This window comes from Protobothrops mucrosquamatus, unplaced genomic scaffold (assembly GCF_001527695.2).
Source record: "Protobothrops mucrosquamatus isolate PMUCROS unplaced genomic scaffold, P.Mucros_1.0 scaffold1626, whole genome shotgun sequence".
NCBI classification, from domain to species: Eukaryota; Metazoa; Chordata; class Lepidosauria; order Squamata; family Viperidae; genus Protobothrops; species Protobothrops mucrosquamatus.
In genome coordinates, this window is record NW_015387786.1 from 193223 (window position 1) to 215722 (window position 22500).

At 34.8% G+C, this 22500-nt stretch overlaps 1 protein-coding gene across 1 annotated transcript in view; it reads left to right on the forward strand.

Moving 5' to 3' along the window:
- ESRRG (estrogen related receptor gamma) overlaps positions 1-22500 on the forward strand; it is a 182983-nt gene that overhangs the window by 118744 nt on the left and 41739 nt on the right. The window contains exons 4-5 of the mRNA XM_015822613.1: positions 1678-1788; positions 9498-9659. Of these exons, the coding sequence (XP_015678099.1) occupies positions 1678-1788; positions 9498-9659 (273 nt within the window). The remainder of the gene's footprint in view (positions 1-1677; positions 1789-9497; positions 9660-22500) is intronic.

Below are 22500 nucleotides of genomic sequence, written 5' to 3' on the forward strand. Positions count from 1 at the left end.
AATGCAATTTTACACTATGAAAACTATCACTCCTGTGCTCCAAGAAATGCTATTCCAAAGTATTGTATATAATTTTAAAACATTATTTTTATTCTGTACTATTTCTGACATACAAACAGAAAATTTGTTTCTTCTCAATTGAGTCAAGTGTGAATTAGATTTGAACTTCATTCTGCTATTCACTGCTGTTGGCAGAAACTTCTAACAACTTTGCCCTGACTTATTTCTTCTTTATCTTATTTCTTAAAAATGCTACAAAAGAATCAATGCCTGTTTTGAATTATGCTTAGTATATGTCATTTGAGTATCATCACCACTACTTTTCCTTGACATCAGCATCTATGATGCTATAACTCTTCCTATAGAACACTTATTATATCTACAGAAAGAGCTGTAGAGTGTTTTATTAATCTTTTTAATTCTTGATTTATTCAACTGTGAGAGAAATAGCAAACATGACAAAACTCATGCGCGTGCACACATACACACTCACACTCACACATACATACACATTTGGTATGATTATGCTCTTTTAGGAAGACTTTGTTCTTTGAAGGGGAAAAACAGTCATGGTTGAAATACTTTCACTTTACCACTGAAGGCCTAGATATTGTAGTTTGTATTAAAGCATCATGAGACTTGGTATAGTTTCTTCTGGATAGATTTACAATTTATATCCTGGTAACACTAAAGAAAGATTATTACAATGGATATCTATTTGAAAACTATTGCAGAGTTTGACTATTATAATGTCAGTGTTGAAATAATACAGCTGAACTAAAATTAACCAATTTCCAGTTTCAGTTTCCAAGGATAATTCAAACTCTTTCCTTTCAAGTCCTGTCTTGCTCAGATCCATGGTACCTGAAAGAAACACATTCCCATATTGTATCTTCCCATGACTTGGGGTCATTGGTGGAACTCTTCTTTGACTGTCCAGCATCTGAGGAGATGTGAGCAGCAACTGAAGCAGAGGACTTTTTCCACTGCTTATATTTCTGTTGCTCTGTTCCAAGAAACAGATATTTGGCATTGAAGATGTTCTCATTCATCCAGGCTTCTGGAAGTACAGTTTCTTAGACTATTTTAACTATTGTTTCATTGCTGTTTGAAATGCTCTATATTAGGGAATTGCAATGTGGCCCATTCTAAGAGGGTACTTGACCAAAGACATTGTCCTCAGTCTTCCAACATTTCCAAGACTCTCAGAGCCAAGTTGCCACAGTTTTCTTTTGTTCTTATCACAACCACTATGAAACACCAAAACAGATACCACCAGTGGAACTGCCCCCATTTTCCTATGCTTCTTTTCATGGTGGAAAGATTAAAGAACAAGCATAACTACCTGCAGAATAAAAACACCCAAACACTGCCATGGTTTAGAACTTGCAGATAAGGAACATGCCCTGAAGGGAGTATACTTGATGAGTTTTCTCAAATGGGAAATTGATTCACTTTCCTAACATTTCACATAGAAAATCAAGGATCTTTCCATGCTTACAATATATTCAGCATTTTTAGTGCTTTTTTAAGTGGGAAATGGGGGTTGTAGTTTAATAGACAGCGAATTGAAATGTTGGCTTATTTATGAAAGCTTTCAAATAATTGTACAAAGTATTAAATCTTTCTTTTTCTTTCTTTTTCCCTTTTTCTTTTGTTTTCTTTTTTCATGTTTAGGAGTGCGCTTAGACAGAGTACGTGGTGGTCGCCAGAAGTACAAGCGCAGAATAGATGCAGAAAATAGTCCATACCTGAATCCTCAACTAGTCCAGCCAGCTAAAAAGCCATGTAAGTACCTAGTAAGGCAGTGTAACCTTTGATGTCATCAATCAATGAAAGCATAGGAACAAAATAGCATACTGTCTTGAATAAATGATTTTGTCTACCATTTTTATCACCTTGTTCCTTTTTCAGAATAACTGAAGAAAGTACGCTTTGAGACTAAGAGTTTGATAATGCCCAATTTATGCTATACAAATTTTACACTTCCAGGTGATCTTTATTTTCACTGGTACATAAAATGGGTTGTGCTAGGATCATTAGTTCATTGAAGCTTCTAGTCTCAGATTTTACAAGAATGAAATGTTGTAGTTTTCACTAACTAGATGAATTTGACTGCTCAACCTCTCAATGAAAATGCATTAGGAGCCTCATTAATTTATAGCAATAGAAGATTGAAATGCTACCTGTATTTCAATAAAATAGCAATGTGCTACAACTATAAAATACATTAAGGTAAGGTTTACGTATTTGTGTGTGTAGTTAAAACAGGTATGAGTTTTCTTACATGAGTTTTCTTACATACTTAAAAATCAAGATATAAACTAAAAATTAAAGATTTTGCAATTTGTACAAATTCATGCATGCTAATTCCCTAAAGAAAATATAATAACACTCCATGATATAAAAATCAATTGCATATCCTGTCCAATGATGAATTGGCAATAAATGCAAATTCTTTCATATGTTATTTGCAAGCTGGCTGCCACTAAGTAATGGCATAAACCACTGGGGTACAAATGCCCTATTCGAGATAAATGTAATAAAAGGGCTTTAAAAGCTGCACTGAAGGCCCTTACCTGGTTGTGACAAAAAGCAGTATGTTGTTTTTCACCTGCCATTCCCCAGTGCTGGGCTCTGCTGGATACAATACGCATGAGCCATATGGAGATCTGGAAAGCAAATAAATAGGTTCTGAACTGCAAGTGAAAGGGCATTTTAGCGATGTCAGAGGAAAAACAAACCAGTTTTACATAAAATTAAGGCTTAAGTGAACATATGGCATCGTTTCATTTTGCCTTTCCAAAAATCATTATGCTGATTATACTTTCAATTGTCCAATCTGGCATCTTCCATACAGTCCACATAAGCTGTTCTGCCCCTCTGTAAATACAATATAAGGTTGCATTAAGCAGATTTTGTGCATTATAATAAAAACTTTCTGATAATACAATAAAATTCAATGAACTCTAGTGTTTCATTTCATTAGAGGTTTAGATTTTCTGGATGCCCAGATTGCCAGCTTTTTATTTATTTTATTTTGTGCCATTGAGTTGAATTGCTGACAGCTCGGCCCATGCACACGCAATTAAGCCTATTTAGCATAGACTTTGGTTAATGCTGCCGGATAGAAAATGTAGGAGATTGAAAGAGTGTAATACAGAAGTGAGAAGTCCTGAGAAAGGCATACTGCAATGAACGGGCACTGTCTAAAGAACGCTACCATGCTTTTTGACAACTCCTATTAATTTCAAATGGTATCTTCTCTATAGGTCAGTTTGAATTAACAGAGAAGCACTGTGTATATGTAAGAAAATAACTAGAACATTTTAATGTGCTACACAGATAAGCCAGTTTACAGCTTTTCACATAACATTGTAAAGGATTCCTGATTCTCTCCCCCCTCCCTCTTTGTAATGGAATAGAAACACAACTTTTGGGGAATCAATTTCTTGCAAATATAACAAGGAAACAGTAAAATGGCTTTTAAGAAATAAGTAGAGAGATTTTTTGGGATTCTGGCAGATTTTTTATTTTTTTTTGCTAATTTTGTTATAGAAGGTAGGTAGATAAGGGTAAAGGAGTCCCTGGGATTTTACCCTGCTAGTCATTGCCGACTACAGGTACTCATCTCTGTTTCAAGGCCATTGAGCCAGTGCTGTCCAGAGGTATTTCTGCACAGTCATTTGGTTATTGTGGAGTACTGTTATCTTCCCGCCAAAGAGATACCTATTTATCTATCCACATTTGCATCCTTTCAAACTATTAGGTGGGCAGGAGGTGGGGTGAGGATAAGAGCTCACCCTTTTTACAGGGCGCTCAGGTCTTGAACCTGGGCTGCCAGCTTTCCAGCTGACAAGCCCAGCATCTTAACCACTGAGCCACCATGCCAACAGAAGGTAGGGCAAACTATTAAAAAGCAATATTGGATAATAGGCCAATCAGTTATGGTAATAACAATATCTCCATTGGTATGTATGTTTTTATGTATTGTCTGTTTATTAAATTTGTTTGCTGTCCATCTCACCACCATTTTTTCCCAATCAAAATTTAACACTATGATGGAAAACTCTTTATTGGTTTTCAAAAACTGCTGAAATGCTCATCATCTGTAGATATAAATATTCACCATTAATCAGTTTTGAACATTAGAACATAGTGGGGTGGCGTGGAATATTTATTTTGTTGCCAGAGTTCCTGCAAGTTTGAGACATAAGAAAATGTAGCTCCTAGGCTTTTTAAATAATATAATTAAAACCAGTTTTTAATTGTCTGTTCTGTAAATGTGAGTATAGGATCTGCCTTAGGTAGAATATATCCTCAGTTTTAACACAGCCCTTTTCCCATTACCTCCCCCACATCAACAGTATTCACAAGTGATGCATTACAGGCTTAGTGTTCCTCTTGTCATTTCAAAGAAGCCCTTATTAATAATAATAAAGCATGCTTGATGCAATGCCTTGCAATTGGCTTTTGCGTTTGTTTTATGAAGGACTGACATACCTCACCTTTCTGACATTCACATTTGTAAAAAGCTGGAGACAAATAGATCAGAACTCCAGAATAAATTACACAACGGAGCATTTAAAAAAACCTTTTTCGAATGAGCTTTGTTACTTTTTTGGAGAAAAAACTGAGCTGCAATTTCTATACATAGTTAAGCTTTACTGCTTGGTTAAATCAGTTAAATGGTTGGAGAAGTGAGCCACCTTTGCTTAAATTGATTCTTTCTAATTGATAAAAATGGAAAGATGGTCATAGTTAGCGTGAAATGCTGAACATAACCAGCAATGGCATCTTGTTTTCACCAAGTTGTGAATGTTTTCAATACATGGAATTTATTATAGTGGTTACATATTTAAATATATTTGTTATAAACTTTCAAATTTCAAAGAGTAGAATTCAAAGTGTGCGAGAAATTATAGTTTATTTTCCTCCAGGTTTTCTCAACTTGATCAAGCAGGAGATTAGAGCTCATGTGCATGTTCGCTCAACCAGTATTGTGCATACATGAATTTATGTATTTCAATGACTTTTAGAAGGGTTTTATTTGATGTTTTTTCCTGAGGATCTTAAATGTATTATCTATTCATAAAGTTATACACTCTCCCCTTTCCCTCTTTAAGCTGAAAAGTATAACATTTATCTTTATAAAATATTACCATGAGAACATTTTCCAGAAACTGCAGTGTTCCTTTTAAAATCAAATATTACAAGATATGAATAACAGAATAAAAAAGTTGGAAGGGACCTTGGTAATCTTCTAGTCCAACCCCCTGCTAAACAGAAAACCCAGATGACTGTCCAATCTCTTCTTAAAAACTTCCAGTGTTGAAGTACTCACAGCCTCTGGAAACAAGTTGTTCCACTATTAATTGATCTAACTGTCAGTAAATTTCTCCTTAGTTCTAGGTTGCTTCTCTCCTTGATTAGTTTCCATCCATTGCTTCTTGTCCTGCCTTTAGATGCTTTGGAGAATAGAGTGACCCCCCTCTTCTTTGTGTCAGCCCCTTAAATATTGGAACATTGCTATCAAATCACCCCTAGTCATTCTTTTCATTAAGCTAGACATACTGTCAAGGTTCTGACTAATGAACCCAACTAAGCAAGCAGACGATCCAATCTCTTAATGCAAAACTTTATTGAGTACATCATTTCGGCACAGATGAAAGCAAAATCATCTCTGGTTATTTCCCATGCAAATCACTATAATTGAAGTATAGAATTCTCCTTCCCATTAGTGCAGGTCACATGGTCCAATCAAGTGTTAAAATATTGTGGGTTTGCAAACACCTGCTGAAACATCCTTGTTTCAAAGAATTTTGAAGTTAGCTGATCACATTATTAGCCATGAGTTTCTGAAATATTATAATTATAACAACTTCCATTACCTTTTCCTGATCAAATATGGGAAGTGCTGAATGAATGGGGTGGACTGGTTGAATGGGCCCAACAACCATGAAATATTATGAGACAAAAGAGATTGGAGCCAGGTTATGCAGAGAAAACAGTAACTGGGGATGGGTATGTGGCAATTGTTAAAACTGGAAATCTGGCAGGCAATCTGATGGGTGAATTGAAGTGGAGCTTCAGTTGAAGGTAAAAAAAAGGGGGTAAAAAACCATGGAAAAGAAAGAATGATGAGGAAGTGGCAGTGTAGAGTGCAGAATTGAAGATGTTCAAGAGGAGAGAATGGGAAACCACATCTGGAACTTTTCAGAGAACATGATTAGGAGAAGGAAAAATAAATGAAAGAAGATAGAATTGGTAGGTTGTCCTGACATAGGAAGATATAAAGGAAATGGTGGTAATGAAAAAGAAGAGCTTAGGAAGTACCTATTATAAAAGTAAAGAAATGAATTATTGGGAGAAACTGTGGCTGTTTCTCTTAGATATTGAGGTATGGGACCTATGCAGAGTATGAGACTTGTCTTCTGCATTGAGTCACCAGGAAAGAGGTGACTACTTCTGGAATTACATGGATGGAAGGAGCTCCAGTTCAGGATGGCAGAAGTTAGAGAGGCAAGTGAAAACAAACATGGAATTGGGTGAAATACTCCTCTGCCTGGGAGAGAGCCAAGAAGAGAGAAACATTGTACCTCCTAGAATAAGGAAACTTGGGAAAGTGGTTCTAGGAGACAAAATTGGGAAGAGGTCATCCCTATTCTCAGGAGTGAGAGACCTGAGGTGAGGGAGGGGTGAAAGATGGCCTGGTGGTAAGAATGCCTAGTTGTAGGAGATGGCTTCTGGTCTTAGTAGTAAATAGACCAAGTAGTCTATCTATCTAGTAACATCATTAGAGAGTTTAAATACTGGTTTGAATGGCCAGGGGAACTAATGGGGATAGAGAATGTGGTGAAAAAATCAAGTACAAAAGTAGAATAGAATGAAGCAGGAATTGAACCACTGAGGAATTTCACAAACAGTAATCCCTTGGCATCATCTTCTGGAACTGGCTTTAATTTACTATATATTAAAAGAAAATAACAATGCAAGAAACCAGACAAACAAAATACAAAAAACAAAACCAAAAGAAATCCAACTAAATAAACTAAAAAAAATAATGAAATCATCCAAAGCACACTGAAGCCAAAAAGCTATCCAAGTAGGAGTGGAACCAACAGACTACAGTTTTCCCACATCTAAACTTAGACAACCTATCCAAATGAATACTATGGTTGTTGGTACTGAAAGCTGTTGAGACATAGACCACATTCTCCTTGTTTTGTTTCCCAACACTGATCATCCCATAGGATGACCAAAATGGTGGCTTGACTAATCATTGGGACTGGCCAATACAAAGCAGACTGCTATGTTAGAGGTTACCAGTTACCTAGCATATGTCAGAATATTTTATTCCAGTTTTATATATGTTTTTGTGTTATAATTGAAAGCCACCTGGAATCCATGGCACACATGCATTTGTTAGCCAATGTAAAAAATAACTAAATATACACAATACACAATCTTCCTAAAAATAACTCCAACAATGTTCGTGTGTTTTATTCTCATTTGTTTTATGCTTTTTTTTTAAAAAAAATCCAGTACTTGCCAAAGACATTTTGCTTCCAGAAAGGAGCCTAAATACTGCCTGCTGTGCACTGCAGCGAACCTCACTAAATCAAAGAACTCTGTAATAATTCTAAATCTACTTCTAGTATATATTAAACTACCCAGGCAAATAAAAACTTTTATCAGTACCCTTTAGTTATTGCAGGTGCGAAGATCCAGCCTTAAAGTGCTACCTTCCTAATTCTAGATATTAGAGCAGATATCTTAGATCAATGATTTCAACAGGCCCTCATGAAAAGTTAAGCAAAATTGGACCTCGTTACTACTTGGATAAGAGAGAACCAAGAAATTTTAGAATTCTACCCTAAAATTCTACACTAGTTCTGTGTTATTGTCAAAAAAAACCCTACATGGATGTATCTATGAAATCACCAAGAGGTGGGTACAATTTGAAAAGGTTTCATCTTTTGATATAGAAAGAGATGGAGTTTTGCATACTCATATTCAAACCAATTTTGGATCTTATATTGTCCATTAACATTCTTTTTCCTATTTTAGCTAGTTTTATAATGATGTCCCTGGAGTGTTTGTAATGTTCAGCCAATCAATCAATCATTTTTTATTCAGTCATAGACCAGCAAATAAAACAAGAAAATCACAATTAATTAGGACAAAGAAGGATTAGAAGAGACACTATACCACACTGTACAAACTATAGTATGGTACTTAGTCATAGTAAAAGGAGTAAAATCATACTGATCTGATAATAACAATTTAAGATAAAACAAGTCATAATAACCAGGATATTTGATAAAGAGTGTCTGTGAACTTTTCAACTGTAAGAAGAAAGCATTGGTGAACTGAAGTAAATGTTTTCTCCCTTCCTTAGGATAGAGCATTTCTGTTGCATAAGACTCCATAATGTTCTGACCCAAATCTGTAGATGGATTAAATGATACCTGAATCTCACTCCAAAAAGCATAAAATGTTGGATACATATGTGTCATGATGACTATCCAAGACCTTGAAATACCTGCTCTTGACTAAAATGGATTTGCAAAAAATACAATGAGATTAATACTGGTATAATTAGTAAATTTAGATCTGTACTTATTAAATTCAATTTGTTTTCACTTTGTAATGGTGTCCATTTGGTATATCCTTAATTTTAGCTCCTGTTACATGAGAATAATGTCCTCTGTTCATAGTATTATAATTACCACGAATCATGTAGTTCTACAACTACATGGTTTTTTTCTGGTCTTTTCTGGTCTTCTGGTCTTTTCAAAGCAAAAGATGTTCATTAAAAATGGAGCTGAGCAAAAGAATAGGGGCTGTAAAATATTGCAAATAGAATTCTTCACATTGGATAAAACCTAGTTTTAGTGATGGAAAATGCTAATTGGACGCAGTTATTAGAAATTAAAGAGTTTAACTTTTTCATTTGTATCTAATTTATCCTTATCACTATTTTCCCATGTGGAAAAGCCTATAATTTCAAAGGTTCCAAATAGACTACATTCTCTTGAATATTATTAATTTGGTGGCAGCATTTCCTAGATCAAAATGTTCTTAGAATATTCTTGGATTAGCTTCCAGTTAAAAACTCTGATTTCTTTTTTAATCCAATCATCATAAATTTTTTACAGTTGTGGCTTTAAGTTGACTAGCAACCTTTCTCTCTTACCGATGGGCAGTGATGGATACATTTGAGTAGGAGGATGGAGGGACTACATATTGCATAAGCCCAATTTATTTGTTTCATCCGTAGAATTGCAACAATTTCCATCTTCATAATCCCACTCTTTAGACTGGATTTACTTTTGCTGCAGCTTCATTATGTTGTTGGCTCTTATTCAACTTGTGATCCACCAAAGTACCCAGATCTTTTTATGTAAGGGAGGGTGTAAATTCCCACTTTGTTATAGCAGCAGTTGTGGTTGTTACAGAAGTAAAATAACCTATCTTTGATATGTTTTTTACAGATAACAAGATTGTCTCCCATTTGCTGGTGGCTGAACCAGAGAAGATCTATGCCATGCCTGATCCCACTGTGCCTGACAGTGACATCAAGGCTCTCACCACACTTTGTGATTTGGCAGACAGAGAGCTGGTGGTCATTATTGGATGGGCTAAGCATATTCCAGGTACATGCTGTGTATCTTACTCAAATGCTATTTTCATCATTTTTATGGCATTATTTTTCAGTGTATGCTTTTGCTATTTCAGTGTGGCTGGAACATGGCTTGCATAATATTTTAATAATTATTACAACAACTGTAAATATGTCTTCAAAGATAGGCTAACATGTTCCATATCTCTAGCCCTTGTGTCCCAGTATACACTTGGTCTAGCCTGTTATCTACGTTTTCCCACTGATCTCTACCTCCAAAGATAAATTCCTATGCCTGGATAGCTCTCAATACATACAATAAGAAAGCCCATTTGACTTTTTTCTGTATGTGAGTTTCTTTGTTCTGTTATATCCTCCCTGTAAAATCTATGCATTATTTTGTTGGGAATCTAGGGGTATCTGGCCAACTGATGGTATGTTTTTAAGGAACATCTAATAAAAGAGCACTTGAATGTTGAAGTATTAAAGTGAACATGGTTTTCTCCAGCTTATCCCACTATGTTATTTCCACCACTTGCAAGAGAGTAGAACAAGTTACAACTGTCCTGCTCACACATTGGTACAACATATTGTTGATACTTCTGTTGGGGTATAAAGAAGGAAGGAATTGAAAATATCCTTATTTAATTTTGAACAAAATAAGAAGGGATCTGTTTAACTCCCACAATGGGGTTTTTTTGGCCACTTGAACATTCAAAAACATGTTAAAGATATGCACAATGTGCATATGCAAGAAAGAATTGCCTTTTTCCATTAGCTGCCTCCACTGGAATCGTGGATGGGGTCTAATGGAAACAGACTCCCTCCACACAGAAACACACTGATACTTCAGATCTGATTTGGGACATCCTTTCCCCCCTAGAGTATTGAGATGCCTGCATGGATATAATAGTTCTCCATTCCCTTAACTGCTTAGTGAATTAATAGACCGGACAGTTTGCAGAGCTGTCATTTTTTTTTCTTTTCAAAGATCTTAAATTCAGGAGGTGAGAAGACGAAAAATGAAATACCTATTCATGCCTCAGCTAGATGAAAGGCTGAATTTGTGCATTTCACTCAGTGCCCTAAAATAGCTATAGCGTTCCGCTTCCATCTCTTCAGACTGTTTTTTTTAAAGAAGAAAATAACAAGCTTAATTTTATAATAAACTCTATAGTGAAGCAGTTTTGACTTTTTTCAAACTTTATGTGATATCTAGCCCACTTTCAGAGCAATCATCTTCCCACTCAGAGATGGTTCAAAGTTTCTTGCAGCCCGAGGCAAAGCAGCAGAGGGCACTGTTGGCGAGTTTGATTTTGAAGTGTGCTTGGAGACAACCAAAGAGAGTATTTTTACTGAGTTTGTTGCCATGAGCATGGAGTTCCCTTGGTCCATGGAGGGTTCACAATTCACCTATAATTCAGAAGCACTCCTATACAAAAGTTGTGGTATCCATGATAAGGTTGCTTGAGCTTTTCAGGTCTATAGAAGAGACCTTTTTCTTATTCTACCACCCCTAGAGTTACATGGAAAAGGAATGATGGTTGCTATCAGATTTTGCAGCTAACTGCCAAGGCAGCATAGTTGAGTTCCCACTCTGTTATCCTTCTGCAAGCAGGCAATAAAATAAAATTAATTTAATTTAAAAATCAGGTAGGCCTTTGGGAGATAAGCAGGACTGACTGTTAATGTCAGGTTTAATTTATTGGGCATGGTCTGTTTTACTGATAGGTTTTAACTGTATCTTTACTTACAAAGATTTTGACCTTGTGCAAAGGTGTAATCAAAATTCCTGTATTGCTGCTTCTATAATTTTTGCAATACTTTGTTATATCTTTTCAATCCCTGATTGTTCAGATCTTTTTATTAGCTATTTATTTGTGGACCAGAATTCTATATTTTAATTGGAAGTTGTGATATTTCTTTGGTCTATTTGTCAAGCATTCTGTTTCAGAAAGAATGAGATGAATTTAAATAGAATAAAATACGTTTGTTAAGGATTATGTTATTTAATTTTATTGGGATTTTATTACTATCGTTTTTGTTGTTTATTGAGGATATGAAGTGACTCTAGTACAACTAGTACAAAATAGTTTTTATTTTTTATTACTACATCTATTGATGTCTTTTTATTTTATTTTCCAAATACATTCCCCATTTAATTCCAATCTACTCCATAGAATAAAAACACTATTTGGGATAGCATAGCTGTAAATTGGGGGAGGGGGGGGGAAGAACTTCTAAGTGTTATAAATATTTGCAAAAGCAAAACAAAAGACAAATCCTTCCTCCTTCCTATTCAAAAACACACCTCTTGTCTGGAATAAAAAGTTTCTTACAAACTGGATACAATTTAAAATTAATCTACTTGATAATTTTGATTTGATTTCTGGGGGCAAAACATGTAGAGAACATTATCTACATTGTCATGTCATAGCATGACATGCTTTTGTTATCAACATGACCTAGTTATATGGCTTTCCATGTTGCATGGCCTACTGTGACTAGAGGCTTAGTATAGGATGTCCATCTCATCCTCTCTGATCAAGGGTATCTCATGGATGACAAATTTCTTCTGGGAAAAATGCATGCTCTATTCTGTGATTCTTTAATAGAAACTGGTGTGTATATGTAAATAGTTCTCACTCATTTAAGATAATTGCATTTATCCTTAGAATTTCAGTACATAACTGAGAGTTTTGCATGTAGCTTCGCTTCTGATGCTTTTTTCATTTATTTGTTTGTTTTCTCTTTAGGGGCACCTAAATGCTGATCTAGATAACGGCCCCTTGCCACTGAAATGAAAACAATATAAAATAGAATTCTCAATTATTTTAATTATTTTCTGAAACCAAAGGCTAAACAATTATTAATATACATCTAAAACATAATTGGATGGGATGGAGACAGCTCTGAGCTGCTCCATGTTTTCTTCACTGTAGAAATTTAGTTGTTCAGAGTTTGCTTCACCAATGGCTTATAAACGAGCTTTTGAATCATGAGCAATGTTTTTCTGGTACAGTTAACTTATTTCTGTCTCCTTAAACTAGTTTGTCTTTATGCTTTGAATGCTACAGTAATTTCTTTAATCAAATTGATGGAAGCCCCTTTCCCAGCCCACACTGAAACCAATTTATTGGTCATGATACACCAGCTATGTTACTAACAGACGTAACGAACTGTCAGGCAATATCGCAGTGAAGCTAATTTGAAGTCATTAGGTGTGCAGCGTTCAGGCAACAATTTGTTACAGTGGTTAGGAACACAGCTGACATTTCTGAATGGCTTTGTTCAGAGTAGGTCTAGATGAGCCCAAGCAAATTGTAAACTAATTTAAACATCACTCTGTATTATACTAGCTACTTTGTCTTACACTGGTTGCTAATAAAGCACCCCAGATTAAGTCAAAGCTAGTTAAATAGGTGAGTTTGAGTTTCAACTCTAGACAATGCCTATGTCAGTCTTACCGATAAGTAGGCATTCTCCCTAGAGGCCAGTCAATAATGCATTTTGGGGATTGCAAAATATATTTATCAATTTGATTTATATTAGGAATACAATACAGGGCTGAGATTTGTTTATAGGATAGAAGAAAGTAACTGAAAGACAGCAGAGAACCACAGCATAGCTAGTTAGCAGTGATCTGTTGGCTGGTTTAGACATTCTCAATTACAGATTGGGAATCAGAAATAGTTTTGAGCTATTGAGGAATATTTAAACAGGAGACAGTTCACAGTAATCCATTGGCTGATTTATTATGCCCATTTGATGGAAATTAAAAAATAATGAAAAGCTGCTGGATTTTTTTTAATAACAAAAGAACAGAATAATTCAACTATATTTGTGTGTGTATATGTGTGTGTATTATATATATATGGATGCCTTCTGTATGAAAGATAATTTTCAAAATGTTTCACAGTCAGATACTTTACAAAACACTCATCATTTATTTAGAAATTTGCACATTGCTTTTTAAGTAAGGGTATTTACAACATAGTATACACATATATTCTTATGTGTACCTAATATGTGTATGCTACAAATGCACACTGCATACACTAGTATACATATGCTATTGAGATAACATTGTTAATTTTTATGATAAAAATTAATCTATTCCATTCTATACATAAAGTTTAATAGAACATTCATAGATAGGAAGATATAAGATTGGAGCTAAAGGTATTTAATAGCGTGTCATTTGTATCTAAAGGATTTTGACTTTAAAAATTTGAACTTAGAAGAAATATCTGTATCCCATAAAAAATTGATCTACTTTTCAAGTTTGCAACTGAAAATTTTGAATGATTGTTTCTAGTTTATTTGATCTTATTAAATATGTGCCTGTGCCATAAATTCCATTAATAGTTTCGTGCTTCTGTAACTTGCATGTACAATAAGCCTTTCTGTTCTTCTGCAGAAAAATGTAACATTTATATATGAATTGATAGGCTTTATCAGCCACCGAATTAGCTTAGTTGCATTAATAAATCAAAGAAATGAAAAGAGTGGTTGCTGTGAAACATGACCGTGTCTTATTTGCAGAAGAAAATGATCATGATAGCACTAAGAAATTCTTGACTTGAGAGGAGAGTAAAGGCAGAAGAACAGATGAGGGTGCCCTAATAGCCCTTTTTAAGAATGACAGGGCCCTACCATTAGCATCCCTTTATATCTTTGGAAATTGCTCTTGCCTCGCTATTCTGGTTCCTATCTGCCTGACTCTTTTTTTATTTCTCTTTCAATTTCATCCGCGCTCGGATAAGCGCATGCTAACACAATATGATTGAGCTGTAAAATGGAACGCTGTCGCCTCTAATCTCTTTTATGTAGATATGGAGGTTCTTCCAAACTCCACTTCATTCTTTCTCCATTGTTGGCCTTTACAGAATGTAAAGTAATGGAAACTCACACTGTCAAATATTAGAGCTAGGTTCGCAGAGGGTGATAAGAAGATTATCAGCCCAGCAGTCAGATCTATTGTTGCCCTTTATGTCAGATTAAAATATTTTTATGTACTGTAACTCAGTTAGTAAAATACAACAGGTATTTATGAAAGCACTAAGACCCCTTTCTTTCTAGTGAGATAAGTCCTATATTAGCTGACCTAAATAAAAACTTGTGATAGTTTTATAGAATCTACCTTGAATACAGAAAGCATTGGGTGATTTTATCGTGCATTGTGTTTACAGGAGTCAGTTGCTTTTGGACATCTATAAAGATGAAAGGTTTTCTTTCTTTCTTTTTTTTTAAATTCATTAGATGAGATTCTGCTGATGTCTGACCACATTTTCAAAGTCACTTAGGCAATGTTTCTGTAATGCAACTGTCTCATTGGCATTCTGCAAAAATGTGCATTGCTCTCCTTTCACTAAATGGAGGCAGGAAATATTAAGCTCTTTAAATGTGCATAACAGGAAGTTTAAGAGACAAAATGTTCCCTGTCATTCTGCAGACACAAAGCTTATCAGCCTAGACCAAAGACTTTATAAGTCCTTAAAATTAGTTTTAATTAATATAAACATGTTAAATGAAGGTTATTCTTTCCCTCATGCGTTCAGAACCAAGTATGTTATTTTAGGAACAATATAAGGCCTTCCTGGACAGATTTAGTAATGCAGTATTGAAGACATAAATAATTCTCCAGATGTATCTCTATCAGACACAAACTTGATTCAGTTCTTTATTTGTTGGATCTAAAAAAAAAGCATCTAGATATGTTCAAGCAAGGTTGACTTAAGTTTCCTGTACTGGAATTTTTTTTTTTTAGCACAAATCAATGTTTATTTAGACTTTCTAAATTCAACCAGTCTTTAAAGAATGCTTTAAGTTAAATAAACAGACAATATTTAACAGTGCTACATTCCTGAATTAGTGCAAAGGAGAAAATACAGCAATTTATAAAGCAATAATCATTAAATATATCTGTATTTTAAAATATGGAAACATTCATATTTATACACTTTGAATTTAGGGTTTACTGTTGTATTACAGCTTTTAAGTGGGGGGGGGTAGCTTTAAACAATGCCCACTGAATCTATCATACATTGAAATGTCTACTTTGCTTAGTCCATAAATATCATTCTTTGGAAATTTCAGTTTGTTTAAGATTTATAAGAGCCAGATTTCATGTTAAAATCAGGCCTAACTTTATTTATTAACTTTAAACCAGATTTGAAAAGTATGGTGAAATATAAGAGTATGTGAATGGCCCACCAGTACAATGGACCTGGGTATAGATGATTCTCAGGAAGAGATTTTGCAAATAAGTGATCACTGGACATTGTAGGTGCTTAGGTAGGGGTGGATAGCTAAAGATTCCTTCCTCTTAATTCTGCTAACCAAATTGTTTTTGTCAATGAAAACACATAATCACTTTTAATGATTTGCTATTGCGGATGTTTTTACAAAAGGATTGTCACAGAAAGATTGAATGTTTTCAAATTATAGTACTCAAATGCTTCAATATTTTTGGACAACCAAAATGATGATTGTGGATTATTTGTAAAAAAAATATTTTTGTTTGCTTTTTATCATTTCTTCTCTTTTCATATTCTCTTTTTCTATTTATTTTACTCTGTACATTGACATCTGTTATTTCTCTCTCTCTCTCTCTCTCTCTCTCTCTCTCTCTCTCTCTCTCTCTCACTCTCTCTCACACACACACACACACACACAGAGGGGGGGGGGAGAGAGAGAGACGGAGAGAGAGTGGTGATTATACTGCTCCCTCCCTCAGTATCCCCCTTTATCTGATTCAACCAATCTCCAAATGAATGCATGCCTATCATGGCCTGAGCTTTGACACTCTGGATATATTGATTAATAGTTGCCCTAAGCTCCTTTTAGCAAATCAAATTTTCACTTTTAGCAAGGATTTCGTCTCTGATTTATTCAGCAAAGTGAAATGCACTAAATTGACTTTGACATTCAGGGAAAATGGCTGAAAAACAAAGAAGAGAAGAAAGAGAGATATAAATTGCATGGCAGCTGGAGTCCTGAAGCGTAGAACAGACACAGGTTTCCTTAAAGAAAAGAAAAAACATAGGCTAACTTTAAAACATATCTATCCAAATAGAATAAAAGTTGCTTTCTAAAATTAGTTATATTGTAGAGATTCGTTCCTTAGTTCTTATGGCCAACAGTGAAAAAAACCCTACATGTTAAATTTGTACAACTGTATTTTATCCTGATAGCAGACATTCAGCCATATCAAACAATATTAATTGTAAATAAAGCAGATGTACCTATGCTAGTTTTTGTTTTTTCTTTAAAATGTGATTATATAGATGATAGATTTTGTTTTATGATACTATTAAATATTTAATGTTTTGGTTGGGTAGTTCTTACTGTAATAGAGCTTGGCTTTGGTGGGATAAAAGTTAAATGACAAAAGGTGGCTCGTTCATCTAGATGATGTAAAGTTGATTATTGTATACCTGATCACTAGCAGCTCCTGGAAGACATCAGTTTTCAAGTGATAATAAAGTATTGTGTGTTCTGTCCCATTGCCTATTCAAATTAATATGCAATTCATCAACTTGATCTTCTGATCAAGTGATGAACTTCAATTTGAGAATAAGCCAAATTTTATTTCTGATAAAATAAAAATCTTATAAAGACATTTATGGAATATAAGGATGGGGTCAAATTACAGAATCTCAATCTCAGTCTTTATGCCAGATGTTTTAATATTGATCATTCCATGGTCTAAATAAGAATATACAACTATAAACATAACTTCCCCTGTTTTTGCATTAGCATAAGCCAGAATGAATACACTTTCAGATTTTCAACTTACTGTGTTTGATGTTAAAACAATGAGTTTTATATAAAAATGCACCTTTTCCCCATTGGAACCAAGATGCAGTTCAGGATGGGATTGGGTTCTGGATTCATAGCTCTTTTGCCTTTGAAGAGATCAGTTTGGGGTACTAATTATATCCATTCCTGCATCTGGGAACCTTTCAGACTTCAATCAATCAATCAGAATAGAGCTGGAAGGGACCTTGAAGGTTTTATAGTCCAATCCCGGCTCAAGCAGAAGACCCTATACTCCCTTTTTAAAAAACTCCAGTGATGAAGCACCCACGACTTCTGAAGGCAAGCGGTTCCACTGGCTAATAGTTCTCAGTGTTAGTTTCTCCTTAATTCCATGTTGCTTCTCTCCTTGAATAGTTTACCTCCATTGTACCTTGTCTTGCCTTCTGAGGCTTTGGAAAATACATTGACCCTCTCTTCTTTGTGGTAGCCCCTCAAATACTGGAATACTGCTAGCATGTCACCCCTAGTCCTTCTTTTCTCTAGACTAGCCATACCCAGTTCCTGCAACTGTTTTTCATATGTTTTTGTCTCTAAGGCTTTAATCATAGGATTATACCTATTTATCTCACATGTAGGCTTCTACAATCTTCTGTACATGTGGCTATTCTTAAAGACCACTTACAACTGGTTCACAATGAGGATGAGCAGAAATTAATATAGCACTGCTGCACTGGTTGTAGTAGGTTTCTGACAGCCATTTGTGGGAAAGAAACTGGTTTTCTGTTATCTTTCTGATAGTTTCTGCCCATCCTGTAGAATTGGTCAAAGTGGCATGATCAAATAGGGTTATCTGGTGGAATCCAGGAAATGTATTTTGTTTGTTTTGTGTTGATCTGGAACATCAACCTCCCAGAGATTTGTATGTCTCCATCCTATTTTTTTTTTAAATGAAAACCTGTTATCCCAGGCCTTATGTTAGAGGGGTGGCAAGCTTCTTATATAATTTTTTACATTTGGAATGTTTTCTGTTCTGGACATACATATTGTTTCTTTTCTTTTTTTTTCATCTTGTATACTGCTCAGAGTCTTTATGGAGTTAGTCAACCTTCCAAATTAGGAAGGGAGGAATGGAAATCCTTCAGGGTTAGCCAAAAGAGGAGAGGAGAGGGGAGAGGAGAGAGGAGAAGAAAAAGAAAAGAAAAAGAAAGTCTTGAGTCTCCAAAGAATCAAGAGTCAGGTATAATGGTTATTGAGGCATTGCCTTCATTCTGCTAGCACACTCTTGTAAGCTTGAATTTTTAAGCCTCAAATAGCTTCCTTCGGTCTATTTATGTGGCAAGAACAGGCAAAGCAACATCTTGCAGTCAAGTTTCTTCCCTTTAGTATTTTTTTTTTCTCTTTCAGAAACATTTCTTCCAACCACAGGCATACATTCTCCTTGATTTTTTGGTAGGCTTGCCATCTTCTCCTGCCAAAGGAGATCAGCTAAAACTTAGAAGTAAAGCAGAAGTACTGCTGGATCAGAAACTCTAGCTAAATAATGAATGAATGCTGTGGTTGATAGCTTTCTCTGTACTGTTTTCAATGGAATAGGCGTTTGATACACATTTATATCTACATTTGGATAGCATCCTAATGCAATATGTACTGACAGTGCTGTAGTATGAAGGCAAAACAACTGAGTGAACACAGAGGATTTGAAGAAAAGCACTGTCTTCTTACTCGCTGCCCTCCTTTCTCTGCTATTTAAATTCTCTATACGTTTCTTTCCACTAAACCTATTCAGAAACACATCTATATAATTGTAGAATGCAGGATTGAAGGAGCTGCTTTATATCAAATCAAATTATTTGTTATCTACTTAGCCCATTATTATCTACAGTTTCTGACAGCAATTCCTTTGGGTCTTCAGAAAAAGTATTTTCTATCATCTACTGCCTGATTGTTTTTAACTAGAAATAACAAGGCTTGTATCCAGAACTTTCTTCTTGAAAAAGAAAGTGTCCTATCCATTCAGTTTTCCCTTAGTATGCTTCTGTTATCATAATGGTAAAGAACATAATTAGGTAAAGCCCTGGTTGATATCTCAAGTCAATCAATTCAATGGATAAGTTAGGTAAAGTCCTACCTTTTAGCCTTCTTTCAATATTACTACAGCTGTTAATACATAATGTTAATCTATCTCATATGGCTATTATAAAATCTATTAGAAAAATTCACTTAGGGAAAATATTATCTAAATATTACACCTTATATGCCAAAAATAATCAACATTGAATATGCAACATAGAAAGTGAAAAAATCAGTACTTCTTATCTTAGGCAACCACTATTTTGTGTAGTTACCTGTAAAATTAAGCAGGTCACATGTAATCATATAGCTTTGTGTGATCATATAGCTCTGTAGCAAAACTGGATAGAGGACAGGAGGTTAGCTTAATGGCACATGTTGATGTTATAAATCTAAGCAGGCAGCAGGAGAAAGAGGAAGGGAGAAATATTTGCTTAGATTGGATTTAGAACATACAGAAATATATACTTACTTGACTAGGTCAGCAGAATGAAACCATCTATTTTCCAGCACTAAGCTGTGCCCAGTTAAATATTTTAATGACCTTCCACTTTCTTCTGGATGCTGTATAGTCCCTAGATATTTAACCTAGATTGGAATAGGATTAATTACTTGAATTAGAGATCTTCCACATATCCATAACACTTTTTATTAAGGGGCTACTACTACTACTACTATATAATGTTCTGACTTAGGGATTGGTTCAGGGGAACTGAGCAAAAGAACCTGCATGCCAAATGCTTCATCTTCTCAGTGGAAAGCAATTGCCTCTCCCTCTCCCCCAACTCTTTGTCTGCATCAGTTTGCCAGTAAAAGAGAATTTAGATTTGTTTTTCTAATTTTAATAAAAAGTACATTGATTTAAATTTTGGTATGCTAAGAATGAAAAGTTAAGAAATCTGGACAAATATTGTTACTGGGTGAAATGACAAAGTTAATGTCTGAGTGCCTTGCTATTAATCTGTTAGTTGATTAAAATACCGTTTGCCATATATTGAAAGAAATAGTTTTGCAATTATGCAGCATAGTCAAAATCAGTTAAATATCTTGGTTTAAAGAGTATAAAAAGGATCCCTTATTTATTTTTAGAAGAGTAATTTATTCATATAGAACTTGAGGTTTGCTAAATAAATTAATAAGGAAACAATTCTCACCTCAGAGTAAAAGAAAATAAAAAAACAAATCTAACAAGCAAGAAGCAAGTGGGATTTTAAATAGGTAATACGTTAAACATACTAAGCAAATTTAAAGAAAAAAACTAAGTACCTTGATTACTGTGATTGTTTAACTTCTAGTTTGTGATAGTATCTGATACAATTATTAAGTTTTATCTTCATCTAATGACTTGCATTTCTTTAATTAATACATTAACATATGATTTGTTAGTAGTGGTAATCCAACAAATTTTCCTTTGCTTTTGAAACTCTTTCACCAGCTGAGAAAAAAAATATTGATATTTCATTCCAGCTTGCCATTTCTTGTATTTTATATGAGTCTGATCAGCAGAAATTATAGCTTTTTTCTATTCAACCTTTTCTGCTTAGGAAATGTAAACATATTGATTTCATGCAAGTGCTACAGCAGAGTTTTATAATCTGATGTGCAAGAATTGCATGCCCATCCCCATATAAAACTGTGTTACCCTATTTTTTTCTAACAACACAATAAAGACTGACAAAAATTGTATCCATTAGTTTCCATCCACTGCTTCTTGTCTTGCCTTTAGGAGCTTTGGAAATAGATTGACCCCCTCTTCTTTGTGGCAGCGCTTTAGATATTGGAATGCTGCTATCATGTCACCCTTAGTTCTTTTTTTCATTAAACTAAACATACCCAATTCCTGCAACTGTTCTTCATATGTTTTAGTCTCCAGTCCCCAATCATTATTGTTGCTCTTCTCTGCACTCTTTCTAGAGTCTCAACATCTTTTTTATATATTGTGGCGACCAAAACTGGATACAATGTTCCAACTGTGGTCTTACCAAAGCATTATAAAATGGTATTAACACTTTGCGTGATCTTGAATACCTTGAATACCTGCAGACAATGATGCAGAATGGATAGGGCACAATACAGCTACAATTATTATTATTGAAAGATATATAAATTAAATTAAAGGGCTTTCAGCAATTAAGTGGGGTAGGGTGGGGGAAAGTTGGGACTGCAAGTTACAAAGTCCAGGTAGCCTCCAGGTGCATCTCCAGTGGAAATTACAGGTAATCCTCAATTATGACCAATTGGCCTCAATTGAGCTTTATCACTGGAGGTTTTTAAGAAGAGACAGGACAGCCACTTGTCTGAAATGATGTAGGGTCTCTTGCTTGAGCAGGGGGATGGACTAGAAGACCTCCAAAAACTCTTCCAGGTCTTTTCTGATTGATTGAATTGTGATTGTTAAATGAATCACTACAGTTGATAAGTTAGTAACCTAGTTAAGTTGTTATGTGAATCTGGCTTCTCTATTGTTTTTGCTTGTCAGAAGGTTTCAAAAGGTGATCACATGACCTTGTGACACAAAACGGTCATAAATATGAACCGGTTGCCAAACAGATGAATTATGTTCACATGATCATGGGGATGCTACAAAGGTTTTAACTGTAAAAAATGGTCATAAGTTACATTTTTCACTCCTGTTGTAATTTGAATGGTCACTAAATGAACTGTTGTAAGTCAAGGACTACCTGTATATCTAACTCTTGCATTGACATAATTTATACAAAACATTCAAACAACTTAAGCTTCAAAAGTAGTACTTTTTTAATTTCAAGAGAAATAGAAATGATATTTTTGTTATAGTAGGTATTATCCTTTGCACGTTGATAGCTGCACATAATAGTAGGTATTATCCTTTGCATGTTGATAGCTGCACGTTGATCGCTGTGACTTGAAACACAGAAATCAATGTATACAGAATATCTTGCAAATATGATAGTTAGCATTGAATTATGAATTTGAATGAGCAAATTTGCCCATTCAATTTGTATCTTTTTTTTATACATTCCCTTTAGCTGGTAAACCTCAGAAACTTTTGTGAAAGAAGT